At 44.4% G+C, this 24,919-nt stretch overlaps 2 protein-coding genes across 2 annotated transcripts in view; one reads left to right on the top strand and one right to left on the bottom strand.

Moving 5' to 3' along the window:
- Window positions 1-15,541, bottom strand: part of LOC137425607 (rap guanine nucleotide exchange factor 6) — a 159,485-nt gene extending 143,944 nt beyond the window's left edge. Inside the window, exon 1 of the mRNA XM_078776842.1 lies at window positions 15,084-15,541. Within this exon, the coding sequence (XP_078632968.1) occupies window positions 15,084-15,140 (57 nt within the window). The 5' untranslated portion in view covers window positions 15,141-15,541. The remainder of the gene's footprint in view (window positions 1-15,083) is intronic.
- Window positions 1-24,919, top strand: part of TSEN2 (tRNA splicing endonuclease subunit 2) — an 841,321-nt gene that overhangs the window by 480,610 nt on the left and 335,792 nt on the right. The gene's annotated exons all lie outside the window — the stretch shown is intronic.

Genomic DNA, 24,919 nt, shown 5'->3' with positions numbered 1-24,919 from the left:
GGAGGAGGGGAGGGGGAAGAGGAGGGGAGGGAAACGGGGGGGGAGGGGGAGGGGGAGGGGGAGGGGGAAGGGAGCGGAGGGGGGGAGGGGGGAGGGGGAGGGGGGAGGGGCCCTTCTTCCCCCGCGGCATCCCCACATCCTCCCCTCCCCCCCTTCCCCCTCCCCCCTCCCCCCTCTCCCCCCCCTTCCCCTCTCTCCACCCTCACCCCCATTCCCCTCCCCTCCCCCTCCCCGTTCCCCTCCCCTCCTCTTCCCCCCTCCCCTCCTCCTCCCCTTAACACCAGGGGGGTTGACTCAGCCTGTCATCCTACCGAGGTCGGCAAATTGAGTACCAGTTCACTGGTAATTCCCTGTGTGCCACAAGAGGCGCCTAACAGGGTTGGCGGCATGAACCCGGAAGTCGGAACTCATTGTCGTCAAATAAATGTAGCATGTACGTTTCACTCTCTCTCACATGCCGTTGGTCCCATGTCAATCGGATGAAGTTGAAAAATTAACAATTACGAAGTTTCTCTGGGACGTATTGATTCCGAATAATGAAGTCGAAAAATTAACGTTCCGAAATACGCTAATTACGCTAACAGAAGCGCTGGCGCTGCGAAGCGCTAGAGGGAGCGCTGCGCTCCCTCCCTTCGATTCCCTCCCTCTTCTGCTAGCGCTTCTGCGCTAATACGCTAATTTTAAAACCCGAAGTTTTTTTAAATTTAAGGTGTGCTGTAGTTGCTCTGAGACGTACTGATTCCGAATATGCCTTGGTTTTTCTCTGCGATGAGTAGTTCTCGAGTTATAAGAGGACAAACAAACAAACATACTTTACTGCTATATATATATATATATATATATATATATATATATATATATATATATATATATATATATATATATATATATATAGTGACGTTTATGGGGGATAGGAAATGGAATACCTGAGGCCAGGTAGATTGTATAGATTAGCGTGCTCTGTATGTCGTGTAGCTACCTTTATGTACTTAAGTCAGGCCGGATGTCGCACAAGGTTGTATATTTGTCTCCATACGAGGGGTGGAGTTACGCTAATTAGTTAGGGTATCATGAATAATTCCTTGCATGTAAATTGCCTCTGTGGTTTTTCCTTTGTTCCTTATGACACATGCAACACCAGTCACGCATTCCGCACCTATACTAAATACCCTAAATAAAGCGACCGGATCCGGACATTCAAACACTACCACTGACGCCACCAGCCGAGTCATCTCGATGGGCGTGAAGAGGGCCGTGAGGCCCCTCCCGAAAAGGTGATGATCGGTCAGGGCGATGGACTGCTGCAATGGCACTCGCTGATTGGCGCACGCGTGACGTCATGATCGAACGTTTCAGCACGAGGGAAAAAAAGGACATGTCCCGCCATTTTCGCTCTCTCGACTCTGTGGCATAGCGAGCGGTCACATTTACTCTCTTGGTTCGTGGCTGGCATAGCGTGGTCGCACGTCTCACTCTTGGTTCAGACATTCGTAGCGAACAGTCGCAGCTCTCTCGGTTCCTGGTGTTCATACAAGCAGTCACATTTCCTTCTCTTGGCTCTGGGTTTCATAGCGTGCAGTCGCACGTCCTTCTCTTGACTGTGGCTGACATCGCAGGCGGTCGAGGTTCTTGCACTCTTTAGACTCTGGGTGGCCTCGCGGGTAGTCGCAGTTCGTGTACACTCTTGGCGGACGCATCCTTCTCTTGTCTCATCTCGGTGCTTTGTGGAGCGGACGGCGAGGAAGGAGCGAGGGCCTGTTCGCTTCACGTTCGGTGGCTGATGGGAATTCCCAGATGCGATTGGTAATAATTACCTTTGGTAATTGGTAATTAAATTAATTGGTAATTTAAAACTTAAAATACCAATCGTACAAATAATAATTTGTACGATTGGTAATAAATAGATGTTGTGTTTGTGTGCTTCCTCCCCTTCTCTCCCCATCTTGTCGACCGCTCCCCTTTTTATATACTTTGTTTGCTTTGTTTGTTTGATAAATGTTAGCTCTTTCACGAGGCTCGACTCTGTACACAAAAAAAAAAAAAAAAATCAAGAAGGAATTCCCACATGAGATTGATGAGCATTCTTATTTATGATCAATGTCGAGCTGTTCAACAAACATGGAACAGCATCATCGCAGGTGCCCTTCCATATTACTGTGTGGTATACGACAGCGATAGCCTTTGATATTTGTACGTTAAATAAAATAGTCAATTGTCTTTCAATTGCTCAGCCATTTCACTTGCAGTCACTGAGCCATTAAGTAATGCTGATATTTGCAAGCACAAACCAGCTGTGTTATCATTTTCAGTTGTCAGCCATATTTAATGATCCCAAGATATTTATTTTTCCACAAAATGAGGCTTTTAGATCGCTTTAGAAAAGTGAACAATGCCAGCAGATTCAAGGTGGATACAGAGAGTTTGATAATTTGAACAGAGCTTGTGATGTAGACATATCCTGTGTTAGGATTCCTGAAATGATCAGGTACAAGAACGGTACTGGAGTTATGAATATAAAAGAGCACCAATATTACCAACAGGTTTTTGTATGTTGTACTCTGCAATGTAACCTGTTCCATGCAAATTCTATGGTGCAGCATCTCTGGGGTTCTGGTAACTAGTTTTGGGGACCATGGAATCTCACCAACAGTGAACGCTTTAAATGTAAGCAGCACAACACGTGCCTCATACTCGTCCGAATGGTTTCATATCATGCCCACACTCATCTTCACCATCTGGTTCACACAGCAAGAGGGGAGGAACTGAAAAGATCAACTCGACAGCCATCGCAAGTCAAACATGGATTTGGAGAAACTTGAAGTCACTGCAAATGGTTACACCTGAAAGGTATTCGCATGAAATTGTTTTATAGAGCTATAACGTTGGCGGCCATAATTTGCAGACTGCCAAAATAAACTAGATATCTGCGATCACAAAGCGACCGCCAAGGGTAAGCCTCCCCTGGCGCCCACGATCCAATGATGGCCATATGACCTTGACATTCAACATTTAGGAAGAGAGTGTAAATTTAAAAAATGTGACCCTTCTGCAATCTTTCCATAAAACTCAACATCATCAAATTTGGAGGAAAGGTTTTCAAGTTACGATCAAAAATGTGTTTTTTGTTAATTAGGTCACAATCCGAAAAAGGTCGGTCAAGGGTACTAATCAAACATCAGGTACACAACTTCAGTGCAGGTACACTATTATGATGCAAAGACATTTTGGAAGAGCACCTGGTCTTTGAGATTCCACTTTGGCAAAATTGAATGATGACAAAAAACATTTTTTTAACCAGACCACCATATGACCTTGACCTTTAACCTGGAGGGGTATGATGTAAATTACGCATAAATGCACCTTGTTCTAGGTTATCGAGACAACATCGTTCCGATCAGACAAACCTGAGTCGAGTTATGATGAAACATGTTAAAATGTCTATAATTAGGTCATGACCTTAAAAATAGGGTCAAGGCCAAAACTTATGTCAACCTCGCATACTTTATATTCGCATTATTGATGCAAAATTTATTACGAAAGATCCAGCTGGATCTGAGGTACAGCTCGGACATTGGCAGAAAAAACCCACCCCTAAAAGGTGGGTTAGTATTCCTAGGGGTCTAGGAAACTCTGGGGTACCATTGAAAATTAGGGGCGCCACTTGTAGAAAATAAATATAGCTTCTGTCGGGTTTGCTCACCCATCACACTCTCCGTGCGGGCAAGTAGTGAGTGAACATCGCATGCTCATTGCTCACCCCCACCGCCGTCCGTCCCAACCTACCACCCTGACGTCCACCCACTATGATTAGCTCGGTATCCATACTTTTGAAATGAAATCCTTTAGCAATGTTTCCTTCAGTCAGATTTAAAGCTGCAACCTCTAGGATGCCATTCCCTTGGATACACTACCACAAGGTACCATGACCTGTTAGTACTAATGCCTTCCCCCACCTCACATTAATGACCATTCGTTGTAACTGACATGTTGGAGAATTCCCCATTTTGACAAAAGCACAAAAATGAAACTGGCTCTGCTGCATTTGCACTGTCCGGTAAAGTCACATGAATGCGGCCACCACTACATTTCCTGATACAGTATACAAATACATTGCAGAACTCATTGCAGAGTATTGGTGATGATCTCTGCACCACAAATTAGTGATTGCACCAATAATTTGCTTGTTCAGCCTTCTATCAAACACATCGTTTCGACTGGTCTAGTCGGCTGGCAGGAGGCCACACTCGCCTCTAAGCCATCTAAACTGGGTTTGAATCTCGACCCAGATATAAATTGTCATCCTGGTGTTCCACAGGCAGGGTGAATCATCAATGTGTGTGCCATCCTTCAGATGGACATTAAACTGGACTTTAGACTGTTTAGAATTCTTTCATCTTTAGACAGTTTACTAGCAATGATGATGCATTTAGCAACTATAAGCCACTTGTTTTTCTCAGTTTACCGAAGGTTGCGCGGATCTGAAACTAAAGATAGCACGGAGGTTCCGTTTGTGACGATGCATTTCGCAGGAATTCTAGATTTCACCAACACGAGCCTTGCCCATATGTATGGCTGTTATTACAGTACAATGTGTCTGGTGTTGGCTTAAGATCTTAGGGTCTCAAGTTTGGAGCGCCTGTTGTCCTATTAAATAACCCTCGGCCTGTATTATCCTCACTACTGTAGATGCAAAGCATGGTTCCCTCTCAGTTTATGACATAGAAGTTACAAATTTGTTAGTGGAAGGGGAGAGGTGGGGAGAACGCATTAGTACTGTTACGTTTATGGGGTGTCAGTGAAAGAATACCGCAAGGGAGGTAGAACTGTATAAAAAGTAGCATGGACCACGTGACGTGTAGGAGAAATCTCGATGTACAGTAAGTAGGGAAACTGTAACTTAACTTTGTTTAAATGTTCTTCACATGGGGGGGCGAAGCAGTGCTAATTAGTGGTAGGATTATGGATAATTTTCCCCAGTGCGTGCTTACCCTCTGTAATCTTTCCCCTAACGTTTATGCTGCCACAGCCGGCCATGCACCTCCTTAAAATTACCTTTACCGCAGACAAGCCAGTCAGACTAAGCCTCGCCCCCCCCCCTCCCCCAATGGACCGAACAGGAGAAAGCCCCGTCCACGAGAGGCGGGGAATAAGGGGACAGTCAGAAAGGCCCCCCGTGGCAGCAAAAGCATTAGGGGAAAGATTACAGAGGGTAAGCATGCACTGAGGGAATTATCCTTAATCCTACCACAAATTAGCACTGCTTCATGCCCCGTGTGAAGAACATTTAAACAACCTTAAGTTACAGTCTCCCTACTTATTTACATCGAGATTTCTTCTGCTCGTTACATGGTCCATACTATTAATTATACAGTGCTAAATTTCCTACGGTATCCTTTTACCTACCCCCACAAACGTAACAGGACTAACATATTATGGTAGTTTGTCGAAGTGCGCCCAAGGGAATTGCATCCTAGAGATTGCCGGTTTAAATCTGGCTGAAGGACACACTGCTAAAGGATCTCATTTCAAAGGTATGGACACCAAGCCAATCATAGTGAGTGGACGTCGTGGGGTGGAGAGAGGGGCATGCAATATTTACTCACTACTAGATGGTAGGGAGGGAGCAGGTAACGTGTGAGCCCTGCCTGGTATGGTCTACAAGCAGCGGTACACCGCTCCTCACCTGAGCTCCTCACCACATACAAGGCTTTCATCCGCAGCTCAATGGAATACTGCTCTCCCCTCTGGGCTGGTGCTCCTGCCTCACACCAAGCTCGTCTTCATGCTGTTGAAACCAAAGCGTTCAGAATCATTGGAATCTCCCGTGATGAAGCTAACTCCAAGGGCCTCTCACTCACTCACCGCAGGCAGGTTGGTGGTCTTTCCGTCTTCTACCGACTCCTCTCTGGCCTTGCCCCCCCAGCTCTCTCTGGGCTCTGTCCCGCAAATATTCCTACAGGTCGCACAAGATCTGCCTGCAACCCTCTTATGGTTAAACTGCCAAAATCAAGACTCTCTGCTCACCTTCACTCCTTCATGCCTCTTTTCTCCCGCCTCTGGAACAAACTCCCTCACTCTGTTCAATCCCACTCCACCCTCCAGGTCTTTAAAACAGCTGTTCACCACCATCTCTTATCTTCCCCCATCCAAAACCTTGATCTTTTCTACCCCCGCTAATTTCACCCCAATTCCACTTTTTTGAAATACCAACTTCTGTCCTGGAAGTCCTTGTGTTTTATACTTCTCCCACCCACCCCCCCCCCCTTCCCACGCCTCCTCCCCCAAGCCCTCTCCCTCCCACACATCTCCCTGCTCTGAAATGTTGTGTGCTCTCAAGTGTTTGTGTGCTTCCCCTTCTCTCCCCATCTTGTCTTCCGCTCCCTCTTTTTGTATATTTTGTTTGTCTGGTTGATTTGTTTGTGAAGTAAATGTCAGCTCTTTCACGAGCCTCGATTCAGTATCCTAAAAAAAAAAAAAAAAAAAAAAAAAAAAAGGTGAACATTATTAAATTCCCTCTGGAAGTGGAGGCAAATGTGGGAGGAGCAAGGAAATGACAAAACCTCCTAAGGGAAGTTGTACTTCCTATCTTCGTTGCTTCCTGGTTTACCACCCACCTCCACTCTAATTCCTCTTTTTACCTGTTCGTGACACCGAGTCCCTGAGGCTGTTCAATTCCATTCTTCCCTCCATAGCTTCAATGCAACTAACAACCCTCACATCAGCATTTCTCATGTCACCCCCTTCCCCCCCAATCCATATCCATGATGTTTTATACCCACGTTAACCCCACTGAAGCAAAGCCAAAGCTCTTACTTGCAGGTGACTGCATTTCCTCTCTATTGTCCTATTTCCTGTTCGTTCGTTCACTTGCCGAGGTCCACCTGTGGCCCCACTGCCCGTGCATCGACATTTTACCCCCAAACCACCACACTCTTCCACGCACCTTAATTTTGCATACAGAAACAAAATGCCATAAACGTTATACTTCGTAAAGATGCGATGTTTAAAACTTCCCTTGGTTCCTCTCCTCCATTTGTGGCCGATGCACTGGACGACGTTCTGAGACCTTTTCACCACCGATGCATCCCGCATTCTGCTTTACCCCGTGCTTATAATTTTCAAGCACTAATCGAGAACTTTTAGTAGACGTCTGAAATGATCGATTTGCCTCATGCTAAATGCATGAGGACATTTCTAACGTGATGCTGTCAGGGCAGAGGGGAGTGCAAGGTAACACGGACGAACCACTTGATAACCACGTGACATCAAGGTCTCCAGTCTGTGTCGAAGATGGAAGTTTATTTTTTTTATTTTTTTTTATTTTTTTTTATTTTTTTATTTTTAGTTTTTTTTAGTTTTTTTTAGTTTTTTTTTTTTAGTTTTTTTAGTTTTTTTTTTTTTTTTTTCTCTTCTTATTTATTTATATTTATATTTATATTTTATTTATATATATTTATATTTATATTTATATTTATATTTATATTTCTCTTATTTATAATTTTATTTCTCTTCCAAGAGAAGTTTTAAAAACCCCCCAAAAAATTTTTTTTTTAACTTCTCTTAACGGAATGGAGATCATCCACTTCAACAAGGAGAACTCGCATTATATGTACATTAGGAAAAGAATGGGAAATAACATCACTCAGCAGGTTGGATGCCGGATAAATAGTGCTGCCCACATTCCATTAAAGCAAATTTAAAAATAAGTGGGCCTATTGGGAATGACATCGAGAAGCATTTCAAAATAATTAATTACGAGTCACCAAGCAACTATAGATTCGCAATTACATGTAAATTTACGATCGATTACTGATAAATGAAGCCAATAACTAGGAGGGCACTCGGCAGAGCACACACCTAAGCCAGGCTGAACAGTTTAAGCTTTGAATCCACCGATAGGCCAAATCTGGATCTGGACCTGACCCAAAATCTAATAGGGTTGGTTCTCGTCACCTAACCAAGGCATCCACTAAGTTTTGTCATAACCCATCCATAACTTTTTGAAACGTCAGGCCCTATATAGTTTTTGGCCCTATCTCTTAATGCTGAAGAATCACTTATAAGATTTTCGGATCCGCATCTTCACCAAATCAAATTAATTTGTTCCTGGCACCCACCCAACCTGTCCACCAAATGTTGTCCAAATCCATGCATAACTTTTTGAGATATCCTGCTCACAGACAAGCAAACAGACAGACAGGGGTGAAAACATAGCCTCTTTCCACCTTTGGTGGCGGAGGTAATGATTTTAACAATGTCAATGAAAAAGAAACACAAGAAAGTAAATTTATCCAGTTGGCCTTAATAATAAGTCTCTGGCCGTCGGTTTGGTACAGACATCATGTAGGTGGGATGACGTCACAAGACAGGAAACCAGACCTTTCAGGAATAAGAATAAGAAACTATGACAGGGAGATGGTTTGCCCACACAGTCAGAGGCCCAGCAATGACGAAACGATATTTGCAGGAACTTGTGCTTTTGCCAAAGCAAATCAATAAATAAGAAGACTAGACCGGCACTCAGTAGAGAGCATACCTCCACCTGCTTAACCATATCACTCAATGTTGAAGAATCACTTAAAATTTTTAAAATAATTCTAATATCCGAATCCATATTCAGATCTTCACCAAAATTGAATCGATTCTTCCTTGTCAAACACACAACCTGTCCACCAGGTTTCGTCCAAATCCATCCATAACTTTTAGAGATATCCCGCAATGTATAATTTTTGGCCCTATCTCCCAATGGTGAAGAATCACCCAAAAAAATTAAATAATTCTCAAATCCAAATCCATATTCAGATCTTCACCAAAATCGAAACCATTTGTCCTCGTCAGACACCCAACGGGTCCACCAAGTTTCGTCCAAATCTGTCCACAACTTTTTGAGATATCCTGCTATGTATCGTTTTTGGCCCGATCACCCAATGGTGAAGAATCACTTAGAAAATTCTAGTAGCCAGATCGGAATCCGGATCTTCACCAAAATCTAATCGTTTAGTCAATGTGACATATACTACATCTCTGCCAAATTTCGTCTGAATCCGTCCACTACTTTTTGAGATATTTTGTTCACAAACAAACAAACAAGAAGACGTGATGCAGAGCATGATACTTGCAAAATCCCCCCCCCCCCCAAAGATTTCCATTAATACAGCAAATTGTCCATTTCATCAAGATTAAAATTGACGATCTTGATCAAAGCTCGGGTCAATAGGATGAAAAGTGACGATTTTTTTAGATGAAAATGATGATTTTAGAAGTTTGACCTTGAGTTGACCTTTGACCTTTTAAAAACGTTGGTTTCCCAATTCAGTGAGGTGTTATGCAAATGCTGTTCAATTTTCAAGTCAATCGGATGAAAATTGATGGGTTTTTAGATGAAAATTCATGATTTTGGAAGTTTGACCTTGGGTTGACCTTTGACCTTTTGATCGAAGAAATAGTTGGTTTTTCAATTTAGTGACTCAATATACAAATGCTGTGCAATTTTCAAGTCAATCGGATTATAAATGGCGATTTTAGAAATTTGACCTCCAGATGATCTTTGACCTTTGACCTCAAAATCAATAGGCTTCTCAATTGGGACGACCTCTACAACTTGGTGAAGTTTTGTGACGATCGGTTTTAGAATTGTGACCTGTAGGCCGGTGGCAGACAGACAGACACAGACAGACAAACAGATGAAAAATCGGTCAGAGACCGAGTACTTGCTGGAATTTACTTTTTGTTTCAGGGGTGTTGGTTAGAAGGGAATCGGATAATGTTTGACAGAGTTATTAGTAAAAAAAACAATTTTGACCTTGAGTTTGACCTTTCAAGGTTACTCAAGGTCAAAGGTCATGGTGCCAATTGAAATGTCGTATGCGACTTCCTTTATGTCAGTAACAGTAAGTGTATGCATATCTCTTGTACTTTTAGAGTTATAGTGGTTTGAAATATATTTTAAATGAAAACTCGACCCCCCTGATTTCACGTTTTGGTGACCTTGAGCTTGACCTTGGGCCGAGAGAGTTAAAAATTGGGCACAGTCTATTCCAGGGCAAGGCAAATATGTGTGTAAAGTATGGCGATGCTATGTGCAACGATGTAGATGTAGTACTGCGCACAGACAGACAAACAGACAGACAGACAGACAGATGAAAAATCGGTCAGAGACCGAGGACTTGCCGGGATGTTCTTTTTTATCGGCCATTTTGGACAAATATGGCGGCCGAGCCACGTGACAGATGACGTCATCATTATTTGTTTTCTAAACTAATTTATTCCTTGATGCTCAAGAAATTTTATCTTGATCGGATGAAGTTTTGTACTTGTCGAATTATGACGTCATAATGGAGGCACCAATACATCATTAACATATTTTATTCCCCATGGAGAGTTCTTTACAATGAGCCATGTCTCAATTTTTTCTATTCAGCACTTTCAGAGATAGAGGTGCAAAATTTTTCGCTTTTCCCAAGATGGTGGCCGAACCACGTGACCGATGACGTCATCATTATTATTTTTTTCACCACCAGTTTATGCCGACATGGCGCTCAAGAAATTGCATCTTGATTGGATGAAGTTTTGTACTTGTCGAATTATCAAATTATGACGTCATAATGGAGGCCTTGGGCCAAGAGAGTTAAAAATTGGGCACAGTCTATTCCAGGGCAAGACAAATATGTGTGTAAATTTGGCGATTCTACGTGCAACGGTGTAGACGTAGTGCTTCGCGCAGACAAACAGACAGACAAACCAACCGATCAACATACTTGCCGGAATCTTTTCCGGCAAGTAACAAACAGACAAACAGACAAACAAATGCAACCGACCAATATACTTGAAAAATCTTCGATTTTGCAAGTAACAAACAGACAGACAAACAGACAGGGGTGAAAACATAACCTCCACCCACCTTTAGTGGCGGAGGTAAATATTATACACTAGCCGAAACCCGTGGAACATCCACAGAAGGGAGGGTGTGGTGTATGGATAGAGTGTACCATTATGGATGGCATAGGGGATTTGCTTGTCCGAGTAAGAGTTAGGAAGAAAGATGAGAATGAAGAGTGCGTATATGAACAACGATCGCCGACACCGGCACAAATGCATGCTCTGGATTGTCCACTCAGTGGACGGCTTGCTTTCGTCTTCGCCTGTCCAATCAGCGGACGGCTTGCTTCGCCTTCGCCCAGCAGACGCCAATACGATGGCGTCGTAAGATGGCGTCGTATCGGCAGTTAATCGGATGCTTTTGGGCCCCAACGTCGGCTAATTCAGATTTTTCGATTATGGCTGTACGTGGTAAACAAAGAGTGCGGTTCGTAGATCGTAAATCCATTAGTGCCGTGGGCATCGGGTCACTGGGTGCGGCGTAAAAGGGATAACAAAGTCGAGTCCTTACGCTATTATTATACAGACTAGCCGAAACCCGTGGAACATCCACGGAAGGGAGGATGTGGTGTGGATAGAGTGTACCATTATGGATGGCACAGGGGATTTGCTTGTCCGAGTAAGAGTTAGGAAGAAAGATGAGAATGAAGAGTGCGTATATGAACAACGTATTATTTGCAATCTACTTAAATGACAACGATACGATATACTTTTGAAAAATGAATGGATTCGTAATAGGAATCGGCATAGCACCACTCTGGGATTGTCCACTCAGTGGACGGCTTGCTTTCGTCTTCGCCTGTCCAATCAGCGGACGGCTTGCTTCGCCTTCGCCCAGCAGACGCCAATACGATGGCATCGTAAGATGGCGTCGTATCGGCAGTTAATCGGATGCTTTTGGGCCCCAACGTCGGCTAATTCAGATTTTTCGAGTATGCCTGTACGTGATAAACAAAGAGCGCGGTTCGTAGATCGTAAATCCATTAGTGCCGTGGGCATCGGGTCACTGGGTGCGGCGTAAAAGGGATAACAAAGTCGAGTCCCTTACGCTATTATTATATAGATTGGTTGCAAAAGCCATAATCGACAAATCAAACAAGGTCCCTCAATTTATACAAATTCACGTGACTTCCAGCACATCAAGCTCACAACCTCAAACCCATCTTGTTTTCAAATTTGTCCTTTTAATCTTTTTTCAAAATTAAAAAAATTATTTTGTCTTCAAATTTGTCCTTTAAGAAAATGACAGTTTATAGTCAAAGCCAGCCTAGACAGCTGACCTCAGTGAAAGATGCCACCTCCGCACCATTCTGTCGGACACCTCTTGATACCTGTGCGTGCATTTCACAGTAACTCGTGGACATGACGCGGACGCGGCCGCCTCCACACAAATTAGTAGAAAATGCACCAAAGTCACATTTACTCTAAACGGTGTATTACTGTCACAGGGCGATGTAAAGTGATCAGATCTAATAATTATCACATTTTATTTATTTATTATTTTTTGTATACAAGATTGAGGCTCGTGTACGAGCTAACATTAATGCCAAAAAGAAAAAGAAAACGGACACATAAGACGAAATCAAGGGAGCGGGAGACAAGATGGGGAGAGAGAGGGAAGCACACAAGTACAACATTTGAGAGCAGGGACATCGGGAGATCTGTGGGAGGGAGAGGGCTTGGGGGGGGGAGGAGGCGTGGGAATGGGGGTGGGGGTGGGGGTGGAAGAGGTAAAAAAAAACCAAAAAAAAACATGGACACTGCTAGGACTTCCAGGAAAGAAGTCGGTGTTTCAGAAAAGTGGATCTGGGGTGTATTAACGGGGGTAGAAAAGATCAAGGTTTTGGATGTGGGAAGATAAGAGATGGTGGTGAACAGCTGTTTTAAAGACCTGGAGGGATGAGTGGGATTGAAGAGAGTGAGGGAGTTTGTTCCATAGGTGGGAGAAAAAGAGGAATGAAGGAGTGAAGGTGAGCAGAGAGACTTGATTTTGGCAGTTTCACAAGAAATGTTTAGAATTTGCCTTTTCTTTCAATCTCGGAAGGATGTGATAATTTGATCCTCCAATGATGACGTCCTCCTCTTCCTCCTCCTCAACCAACAATGTCCCAATGGAGTGTTTTTCTATTCCTGCTTTCAAATCAAGATTTATACGATCCGATGTTAGTTTGCCCATAATATAGTACGTGGGTGTTTCTCGTTTTGACGTTTTGTCCCAGGGAATTGGAAGTAACACCCACAGTGTTGGAATATGTGACGCAGGGTTAGGGTTACGGGTTAGGCTGATAAATGTTTAATCAGAAAGGTCACTATGAAGATTTAATAATAAAATAATTGTGTAAATGATCCAATTGTACAAGTTGAGAGTTGCAGCAAACAAATCTTGAGATAAGACCGTATCTTGGTGAAATCGGGATTACTTCTACAACGGAGCTTTGTGATACACAACATGCACACACACACACTGCATGCAGTAACCATGGTGTCGAACGTGATAAGAGTTGACCATTGTCTCAGTTACCATGGTGTTTTAACTCTTGAATAATGTGGTAAAAAGTTACACGCATTACTGAAGTTACATTTTCAGTCAAAATAGGAAAACAAGTACATACAGTTAAACTTGTACAATGGCAAAGCGTTACTCATTTCTAGATTGTTCGGGTATTTCCCTCATTCAGACCTTCTCAAAACGTAATAATAATAAATAAATTACATGTTCATGGTATTTCACAGTGGGTGAATTTCAAAGGAGATGTAAAGTTTCTATGAATCAATTTAAAAGAAGGTGTTGAGAAATATTCACCATTATTATAAACTTTCTTGGAAGAACATACAAAGAGTTATATGGAATCAAACATGCGACCACAATCCCAAGTTGTTACTCTGTATACAGAAATAAAGGCTTTCATCATGGGAGGCATTCATTCACGGTGTGTACCCCGGTTTAGAATAGGTACACCGTATCCCTGCGCATCGTAAGAGGCGACTAAGGGTTGGCGTCAGGAAGGGCATCCGGCCATAAAAACATTGCCTCAAGCAGGGAACCATGATTGTCATGGGCTAACCCCCACTCTAGTGGGGAAAATGGCTTTAAAAACGATCATTCATTCATTCATATTCATCATGTGAGGGCCATTATCTAAACTTACGTACGAAGTGGTAAAAGTCAAAATCCAGCATATCAATCTCTCATGGAAGGGGTAATGGTGTGCAGGTGGTGGCCTGTCCATAGTGATGCCCATGATGCCCTGCCCACTTATGTTGCCCTGGCAGGCCCATGGTGCCTGTGATGCCCTGGCAGGCCCAGGGTGTCTGCGAGTGATGCCCTGGCAGGCCCGTGGTGTCTGCGAGTGATGCCCTGGCAGGCCTGTGGTGTCTGCGAGTGATGCCCTGGCAGGCTCGTGGTGTCTGCGAGTGATGCCCTGGCAGGCTCATGGTGTCTGCGAGTGATGCCCTGGCAGGCTCATGGTGTCTGCGAGTGATCCCCCCCCCCGCCCTCCCCCTCCTCCAAATGATGTGGTTGAATGTAAAAGTTTTCAAGGAAACTTTGCAGGCACCAAAATACTACCCAGAAAATCAGTAGGGCTAATAAAATAAAGACAGGAGCAAGAGGACTCCTCGCTCTCCATTTATTTTTTGACAAACATGTTTAATGCTGTTGAGGTCAAGAACCTCATCCAATATTAAATTATAATCAAGAAAAAAAATTGAAGCACAAATTCGCAAAAAGCTAAGACATTTAAACTGTAGTTTGGAATCAAGTTCCACGAGGGAATTGGGGGAAAGGAAGGCGAGGGGGGAGAGGGGGAAGAGAGGAGAATTAAGAAAAGATCATACCCCCAGCCCCCCCTCTTCTCCCCCCGGAATAATCAGAGGACGTGAGGAAAATGAAATAACTTAAATCAATTCACGGGTCGTTTGTTTTTCCACACGTCGACTGGAAATCAAGATATAATCAAACATGGAGATCTATTGAGCGCGAACATCACCATAATAATCATAATCACAACAATAATGCAAACAATAATCCTTTTTTTTTATTTTATCAAACTCTTACCCATTGTGAAGTTTTCCTCAGAATTACTACCAAATTAAATTTTAACACGTACGATGCACAGTCTGACGTCATTCATACAACAACAAATAATAATAATAATAATAATAACAATAATAATAATAATAATAAACATAATAATAAATCTCACCTGGTCGGTGCGCTCGTGTTCAGTCCGCTCAAGAGCCTCCCGCACCCGGGGATCCATGATGAGGGAACAATTCTACCACCTTATACACCACCCGTTTAACAATAAAATTATCACTTAACCTGACTCTCTCACACCCACTACCACTACCACCACCAGTACCAGCACAAGCACCAGTACCAGTACCAACCAGTACCACTTCGAACTCACTAAACAGTAAACAGCGACTCCACCTACTCCATCCCCAACATTACAATTTTTACAATTATTTTTAATTTCACAAGATCTCGACTTTACATTGTCACAAAGATCATATTTATTCCCTACCACCGCAAATTAAACATTTTAAATGCGATTTAACACTAAAAACAACCAAACACAGTGGAAACAACTAAGCTTTTATTCGATTTACAAACGAATGAACATTTTACCCGGACAGTGAGTGACCCTCCTACCACTCTATCGCTCCTCCCACTCTATCGCTCCTCTCCTTCTATCGCTCCTCCCCTTCTATCGCTCCTCCCACTCTATCGCTCCTCCCACTCTATCGCTCCTCCCACTCTATCGCTCCTCCCACTCTATCGCTCCTCCCACTCTATCGCTCTTCCCACTCTATCGCTCCTCCCACTCTATCGCTCCTCCCACTCTATCGCTCCTCCCACTCTATCGCTCCTCCCATCTTTTCACTCCTCCCACTATAGCCCTCCTCCATACCCGTTACACTCATTCTCTCAAGTCTCAATAATTCATTCCTGACCCCATCATTCTTAAAACTTCTCGATTATTCCTTCACTCTCTTCCTTTTAAATATCCCTGCTCCAAACACTTCTCTCCTTCAATTACTTGGCCTTTCCTTTTTAATCAAATGGTCCTCGTTCAAATGGAGAACATCATCGCGGCGTCAGAAGAAGCATACAATTAGACGGAATTTATTTAACCTTTAAAATATATCACAGAAACCGCGGGACCAATGAAGTGTAATACACGAGTAAAGGTTCACACTTCACACTGATGACTATGAGTACCTTCGAGATGTACAGAGCGAGTAAGTACACATGGGTTAACAGGTAGTCACAGAATGGAGGATTTGAAATAAGTGGAAGGAAAGTGAAAGAAATGGAGGTACAATATTCACACCAGATGCGCACACCATCAAGAGAGTAGAGAATTAGAATCGATAACAATTGTGAATGAAAAAAAGGAAAAGACCTTCAGAAGATTGAGTGATTGAATGATTCATTCATTGAGTGAGTAATTGATTGATTGCTTCATTGAGTGAGTAATTGATTGATTGATCGATTCATTGAGTGAGTAATTGATTTTTATTGAGTGATTGAATGATTCATTCATTGAGTGAGTATTGAATTGATTCATTCATTGAGTGAGTAATTGATTGATTGCTTCATTGAGTGAGTAATTGATTTTTATTGAGTGATTGATCGATTCATTGAGTGAGTGATTGATTGAGTGATTGATTCATTGAGTGAGTGATTGAGTGATTGATTGATTCATTGAGTGAGTGATTGATTAATTCATTGAGTGAGTGATTAATTGGTTGATGCATTGAGTGATTGATTGAGTGAGTGATTCATTGAGTGAATGATTGAATAATTGAGTGAGTGATTGAATGATTGATTGATTGATTAATTGAGTGATTGATTCATTGATTGTGTGTTGATTGATTGTGTGCTCTGCTTGAAGGCAGGTCTTTGGCTGCTGGGTGAAAGTGATACTATAGGTGGTTTGCCATTGCCTTCCCAGCAGTTGGTCATGACAGGAATTTGTAATTTGTTCAGGATATCGGTGATAACTCGCCGACCAACTCGAACTCGCCAACAGCAGTTGGTGATCGAAGGACACCATGGGATCTTTAACGTCCATCAACTAATGATAGCAGACGGGACGCCCGGCTTAACGTCGTCTATCCGAGAGACGGTACACACACACACACACACACACACACACACACACACACACACACACACACACACACACACACATTGATTAATCAGAATCACACAACCTGTGGAACACCAGAAAGACAACGAGTATGTCCATCTCTCCTGGTCTAGTATTCTTAAGCACAGGTTTCAAATCTCAAGGCAGTGAAAACCTTTACGATCTGGTTCGAAGTACAAACAAAACACCACACACACATAGATACATAGGCCGACAACGGATGATGACGTACTTGATACAGAAATGACGACAAAGTCGGTTTCCATCGCAGTCGCCTCACTTAGTCCTCCGACAATTTCCTTCATTCGGCATTTGTGAGGAATTTGTGCATTTTGAATCCCTTTTCCGACCGATTAGTGGGACCAAAGGCAAAGCATCCCTGTTTGAGTCATCGGGGACTTTTGGGCCTTCTGGATCTTTTCGATCCTCATGGACTTTTGGGTCCATGGGGACTTTTCGTTCTTCTGAATCTTTTGCTAGGGGAGAGGGAGGGAGAGATAGGGCTCTCACTAGGGGAGAGGGAGGGAGAAATAGGGCTCTCGCTAGGGGAGGGGGAGAGAGAAATAGGGCTCTCACTAGGGGAGGGGGAGGGAGAAATAGGGCTCTCACTAGGGGAGAGGGAGGGAGAGATAGGGCTCTCACTAGGGGAGAGGGAGGGAGAAATAGGGCTCTCGCTAGGGGAGGGGGAGAGAGAAATATGGCTCTCACTAGGGGAGGGGGAGGGAGAAATAGGGCTCTCACTAGGGGAGGGGGAGGGAGAAATAGGGCTCTCACTAGGGGAGAGGGAGGGAGAAATAGGGCTCTCACTAGGGGACGGGGAGGGAGAAATAGGGCTCTCACTAGGGCAAGGGGGGGGGGGAGAAATAGGGCTCTCACTAGGGGAGAGGGAGGGAGAAATAGGGCTCTCACTAGGGGAGGGGGAGGGAGAAATAGGGCTCTCACTAGGGGAGAGGGAGGGAGAAATAGGGCTCTCACTAGGGGAAGGGGAGGGAGAAATAGGGCTCTCACTAGGGGAGGGGGAGGGAGAAATAGGGCTCTCACTAGGGGACGGGGAGGGAGAAATAGGGCTCTCACTAGGGGAGGGGGAGGGAGAAATAGGGCTCTCACTAGGGGACGGGGAGGGAGAAATAGGGCTCTCACTAGGGGAAGGGGAGGGAGAAATAGGGCTCTCACTAGGGGAGAGGGAGGGAGAAATAGGGCTCTCACTAGGGGAGGGGGAGGGAGAAATAGGGCTCTCACTAGGGGAGAGGGAGGGAGAAATAGGGCTCTCACTAGGGGACGGGGAGGGAGAAATAGGGCTCTCACTAGGGGAAGGGGAGGGAGAAATAGGGCTCTCACTAGGGGAGGGGGAGGGAGAAATAGGGCTCTCACGAGGGGACGGGGAGGGAGAAATAGGGCTCTAACTAGGGGAGGGGGAGGGAGAAATAGGGCTCTCACTAGGGGACGGGGAGGGAGAAATAGGGCTCTCACTAGGGGAAGGGGAGGGAGAAATAGGGCTCTCACTAGGGGAGGGGGAGGGAGAAATAGGGCTCTCGCTAGGGGAGGGGGAGGGAGAAATAGGGCTCTCGCTAGGGGAGGGGGAGAGAGAAATAGGGCTCTCACTAGGGGAGGGGGAGGGAGAAATAGGGCTCTCACTAGGGGACGGGGAGGGAGAAATAGGGCTCTCACTAGGGGAAGGGGAGGGAGAAATAGGGCTCTCACTCGAGGAGGGGGAGGGAGAAATAGGGCTCTCACTCGGGGAGGGGGAGGGAGAAATAGGGCTCTCACTAGGGGAGGGGGAGGGAGAAATAGGGCTCTCACTAGGGGAGGGGGGGGGGGAGAAATAGGGCTCTCACTAGGGGAGGGGGAGGGAGAAATAGGGCTCTCACTAGGGGAGGGGGAGGGAGAAATAGGGCTCTCACTCGGGGAGGGGGAAATAGGGCTCTCACGAGGGGAGGGGGAGGGAGAAATAGGGCTCTCACTAGGGGAGAGGGAGGGAGAAATAGGGCTCTCACTAGGGGAGGGGGAGGGAGAAATAGGGCTCTCACTAGGGGAGGGGGAGGGAGAAATAGGGCTCTCACTAGGGGAGGGGGAGGGAGAAATAGGGCTCTCACTCGGGGAGGGGGAGGGAGAAATATGGCTCTCACTCGGGGAGGGGGAGGGAGAAATAGGGCTCTCACTAGGGGAGGGGGAGGGAGAAATATGGCTCTTACTAGGGGAGGGGGAGGGAGAAATATGGCTCTCACTAGGGGAGGGGGAGGGAGAAATAGGGCTCTCACTAGGGGAGGGGAGGGAGAAATAGGGCTCTCACTAGGGGAGGGGGAGGGAGAAATAGGGCTCTCACTAGGGGAGGGGGAGGGAGAAATAGGGCTCTCACTAGGGGAGGGGAGGGAGAAATAGGGGTCTCACGAGGGGAGGGGGAGGGAGAAATAGGTATTGTTGAGGGAGCAGATAATTGTTTAACGGCGATTGTTCATTCTGAACTTTGTTGAATGTAAATCCTATATGGCAAACCTGTATCCCTTTGGTTCAATTTCAATGACACTCCCACCATTGTGACATCCTGGACGAGCTGGTCTGGACTTGGCTGCACATTATTGTGTTTCCTTTGGCCTGCAACTGTGGTGGTCCTTCCTTTATTTCCCAGGAGGACCTCCTCTGGACTCTGTGCAAACTATGACCGAAAATACACATCCTCACCCCATTTTTTGTACTCACCTGGTGAAGTGCAAACTTTGATAGGACAGTTTCCATTCGTGAGAAAATAATGTTAAATTTCCCAGCAACAGGCTCCACGTAATCTAATGGGGAGAATGGTCTCAAAATAGTAATTGTCTCTTCCATCTGAAGCTATTTGCTTTTCTGCCTTTACTCCTCTCTTTAATTTTACCATACAATGACTCACAAATCCTCTTTCAATCCAAACTCGAACTTTCACCGCTCAGCGACCTCTTACACCATCTGTCTTGTGTCATGTCATCCTCTTCCGGTCATATTTCCCCAAAATTCCATTAAAATACTTTCATTTTCTGTCATCCATCTCCATATTTACTTTTTCTCTCTCACTCTTCCCCTTTCTACTCTAGATTGCCCATTTACTTTGTTGCTGATCCCCCAACGAATAATTCTCTACCAGGTAAGGTACAATCGATTCGATTCCCAGTACTTTTTTCGAGGAATCTATGTAATCACTCAGGCAAATCTCCAATATCTACTGCCCCTGATGTTAACTCAGACTGGAAATTCTTCCACAGAATCCTGCTCTTACTCATGCACAGATTCATCCCATCTCATCTTCAATTATCCTACCGTTCTTCCCTCCCATGGTACACTCAATCTTGTGATGAGGCAGTTGCCCTGAAACAACTTGCCTTCTCTTCCAAATCCGACTACAAGCAATGTCGGTGCATTCCAAAAAGTACGCAACAAGTGTGCGTCCACTCTCAGGAGAGTCAGAAAACAACATACAGCCACGTGAAAAAGTAAGTACACCCCTACATTTATCACTACTTCAAATACCTAAAATTAGAATCAGGTGCACCAGATCAGGTGCAAATGAATAGAACATCGTCAGAGAGGATCTTGGAGGAACCTGTCTTATTTAAACCTCAGACATTTAGTTTGGTTTGCTCTTTGTTGTTGAAGTGTGCGGCGTCACCATGCCTAGATCAAAAGAGCTCTCCGAGGCCTTCAGAAAGGTTATAGATGCCTAAGAGTCTGGGAAGGGATTTAAAAAGATCTCCAAACAATTTGAAATAAATCATTCGACTGTCCGGAAGGTCATCTACAAGTGGAGAAGATTCCAAACAACTGCCAACTTGTTCAGGCCAGGCTGCCCCAGCAAGTTCAACCCGAGAGCAGACCGCAAGATGCTAAAAGAAGTCTCTAAGAACCCCAGAATGTCATCACGGGACCTACAGGTAGCTCTTGCCACTGTTGGTCAAAGTGCACGAGTCTACCAGAAGAAAGTGGCTGCACAAATTTGATCTACATGGGTGGTGTGCCAGGAGGAAACCTTTGCTGTCCAGAAAGAACATCAGGTCAAGACTAAAGTTTGCCAATGAACATCTAGGCAAAGACGAGCACTTCTGGAACAATGTACTCTGGACAGATGAGTCAAAGGTAGAGCTATTTGGCCACAGTACCAGAAGACATGTTTGGCGAAAACCAAAGACAGCATTTTACCACAAGAACCTGATACCAACTGTAAAGCATGGTGGTGGAAATATTATGGTTTGGGGCAGCTTTGCTGCATCAGGGCCTGGGCAGCTCACCATCATAGAATCCACTATGAATTCTTCATTGTACCAGAAGGTGCCTGAGGATAATGTGAGGCCATCTGTCGGAAAGTTGAAGCTCGACCGAAGGTGGACCTTGAAACATGACAATGACCCTAAACATACCAGTAAATCCACCAAGGAATGGCTGAAAAGAAAGAAATGGAGGGTTCTGGAATGGCCAAGTCAAAGCCCGGATCTAAATCCCATCGAGATGTTGTGGGGGGATTTGAAACGAGCTGTGCATGCAAGAAACCCCTCAAACATCGCACAGCTGAAAGAATTCTGCATGGAGGAGTGGGCAAAAATTTCTCCCAGTCGATGTCAGAGACTGGTAGACAGTTATAAGAAACGCCTACTTGAGGTCGTTTCTGCCAAAGGGGGCAATACCACCTATTAGAGCCAAGGGTGCACTTACTTTTTCCACATGCAAAATTTGCATTTATGTTTATTTAAATTATACAATGGACTACAAAATGTAAACGTTTCATGATATTTGTTATATTATATCACCTTTATCTATCAATATTGTTGAAATGAAGATCTAATAGCTGTATATTGAAATGTGTTGAAAAAGTCAAAACTTTACATGGGGTGTACTTACTTTTTCACGTGACTATGTCCAACCACAAGATTGAATTTTTTTAATTGTCTCCCTCGAAAACTTGCTGGTGCCTTGTTAAGTCTGTTTCTGGTGTATACTCCCCTCCATCCCTTCAAATGGCACCACAACATTATCTGCTTGTGAGAAGGCCGAATGCCTCAATTCTGTGTTTGCTTCCAAATCTTGTGTCCCCATCCCCTCACTAGCATCCTTCCTTGTCATACACACTTGCTCCTGGACTCTTCACAACTTTTGCACTTGAGAAGGACAAGGTTCTTTCAACCATCAACTCTGACTTTGCAACTGGATCGGATCACCTCGTGTGTCCTATAAACCTCCTCTGCTGCTCTCATATTTCCTCTTTCTGCCCTTTTCACCTTGTCATTTGTGCGAGGCCATCTTCCATCTGCTTGGAAATCCACCAACATCATGCACTATATAAAAAGGTGCAAAAACGGATCCCCTCAACTACAGACCAAACAGCTTACTTCCAATCATCAGCAAGGTCATGGAATCCATCATCACAATTGACATGAAATCCTTAGTTTACCCAAAACAACCTCATCGCAGATCACCAATTTTGTTTCAGACCGGGTCACTCCACCTTGGACATGTTGCTTCTACTCAACAAACAATGGATGGAGGGTCTTCAATGTTAAAAATGAGGCCAGAGCCTTCTCTCTGGACATATCTTGTGCTTTTAATACAGTCTGGCATCCCATCTTTCTCTCCAAACTCTCTGCCTATGGCATCCAAGGTCAACTCCACACCTGGCTTACCGACTTCCTGTACTCTCGTAGCTAACGGAATCCTTTCATCTCTTGTCCCCGCCAAAGCTCGAGTGCCCCAAAGCAGTGCTCCATGTCCAGTCCAATTTCCTGATCTTCGTCAATGATCTCACTGACTCTGGAACATCCTCTATGTCTATTTTCTGATGGCTCCACCCTCTACCGTGACATCCCTCATCCTTCAGACGGGCAGCTACAGCATCGTCCATCTCTCCAGGCCTTGAACAAAAATCATATACTGGTTAATCACAAAGAATATGACTTTCAATCCTGATAGTTCAGTCATTCAAACTTCAGGGCCATGATCTTTCTTGGGCTAGTCACATTTCAAAGTTGGCCTCCAAAGCCAGATGCCGACTGGGAATCCTTTGTCATATAAAGTCCTTCCTTGACACACCTGAACTTATATCCACCTACAAGACTCTCGCCCACAGCTTTATGAAGTACTGTTCTCCCCTCTGGGCTCCCGTGCCTCACACCTTGCTCAGCTTGACGCTGTGGAAACCAAGGCCCTGAAGATTATCAGAATCTCCCGCGATGAAGCTACTTCTACGAGTCTATCACTTTGCCATCACAGACAGGTCGGTGGTCTCTGTCTTCTACCACCTCCTTTCTGGTCTTGCATCCTCTGCTCTTTCCGTGCCTTGTACCCCCTCCTCCCTCCCACGTTTCTAAAGGGCACACACGGTCTAACATCAGCACCCCCGCCCCCCCCATTTCTGGTAAAACTACCTAAATCCAGGATCACTGCTCACCTCCACTCATTCGTTCCTCTTTTTTCCCGCCTGTTCAACCAACTTCCACATCCCCTTCAATTTCATTCTTCCCTCCAGGTCTTCAAGACAGCTGTTCATCAACATCTCAGATTGTCCCCAATACAAAACCACGATATTTATACCCTCGTTGACCTACCCCAATCTCTCCTACTTCCAAATTTCCAGTTTTCCCTCCTTGGAGTTTCCTTCTGTATCCATCTTGTCCACCCCATATATCCTCTCCTGCCCTCCATTGTTTGTCCAAGTCTCCCTCTATCTTGGCCTTCTACTCTGCTGTTGGCATTCCCCCTCACTCTACTGTACCTTTTGCATCCTGTTATTTCCTGATCCTTTCAGTCTACAAGTTCTTCCACGAGCCTCGACTATGTATACAAAATTGAGTATGCTTCGAAGTACTTTTTTCCGTTTTATTTTTCTGGTGTGCAGCGAGTGATATATACCTGGGTTTGACAAAACGTCCGTTTGTGAGGGCAGTGGAAGCAGCAGCATGAATCATCCTAGCAAATTTTCACCTGGGTTCTCGATACACTTCAGGAAGCATATTTCGCATGATTATGTGACAATTTCGAGGTCATATCTTCAGTCCAAATCTCCCACAGTATTTGAGGCTGGAGTCTTCAACAACAGATGCAGGCTGAACGTCCATCTCTGATCATATTTATCACCATCTGGTTAATAATACCATTTTCATCTTATTACCCTGCGCTCACGAAGCGAAAAGCGAGGTTAAGCATTCATGTGCATACGTGTGCCGTGTCTGCATTTTAAAAATTCATTTTCACGGCAACCGTTGGTCCGATTGACATTAAATTTTCACCATAGGAGGGACTCCTCCTGTAGAATATTTTAATGATTATTATGACGTCATAGGTCATGCGGTACATGCGCCATCTTGGAAAAACTTCACACCTCCATATCTCTGAAACCACTCCATGGAAAAAATTGAGATCTGGCTCATTGTCAATTACTCCCCATGGGGAATAAGATATGTTAATGATGTCATCGGTGTCTTCGTTATGACGTCATAATTCGAAAAATACAACACTTATCCATCCGATCATTATTTTTAAAAAATTCAGCAATTGTTGGTCTGATGGACACAAAATTTTCACCCAAGGAGCACCTCCTCCTTTGGAATATTTTAATGATAATCATGACATCATACTATCATAGGTAATGTCGGGCAGGCGCCATCTTGGAAAAACCTAAAAATGTTGCACCTCTACATCTCCAAAACCGCTGCATGGCAAAAATTGAAACATAGCTCATTGTAAAGAACTCCATATGGGGAATAGATGTTTTTAACGATGACGTCATTGGTGCGATAATGATGACGTCATAATTCACCAGGGACAACGCTTAGTCTGATCAGTTTGAAATGTATTGAGCATGATCGATGCAACAATTGTATTAGAGAATATAAATTTATGACGTCATCGCTCACGTGGTCTGGCAG

Source organism: Myxine glutinosa, chromosome 4 (assembly GCF_964187855.1).
Source record: "Myxine glutinosa chromosome 4, kmMyxGlut1.1, whole genome shotgun sequence".
Taxonomy (NCBI): domain Eukaryota; kingdom Metazoa; phylum Chordata; class Myxini; order Myxiniformes; family Myxinidae; genus Myxine; species Myxine glutinosa.
This window is presented reverse-complemented; position numbering and strand designations above follow the sequence as displayed.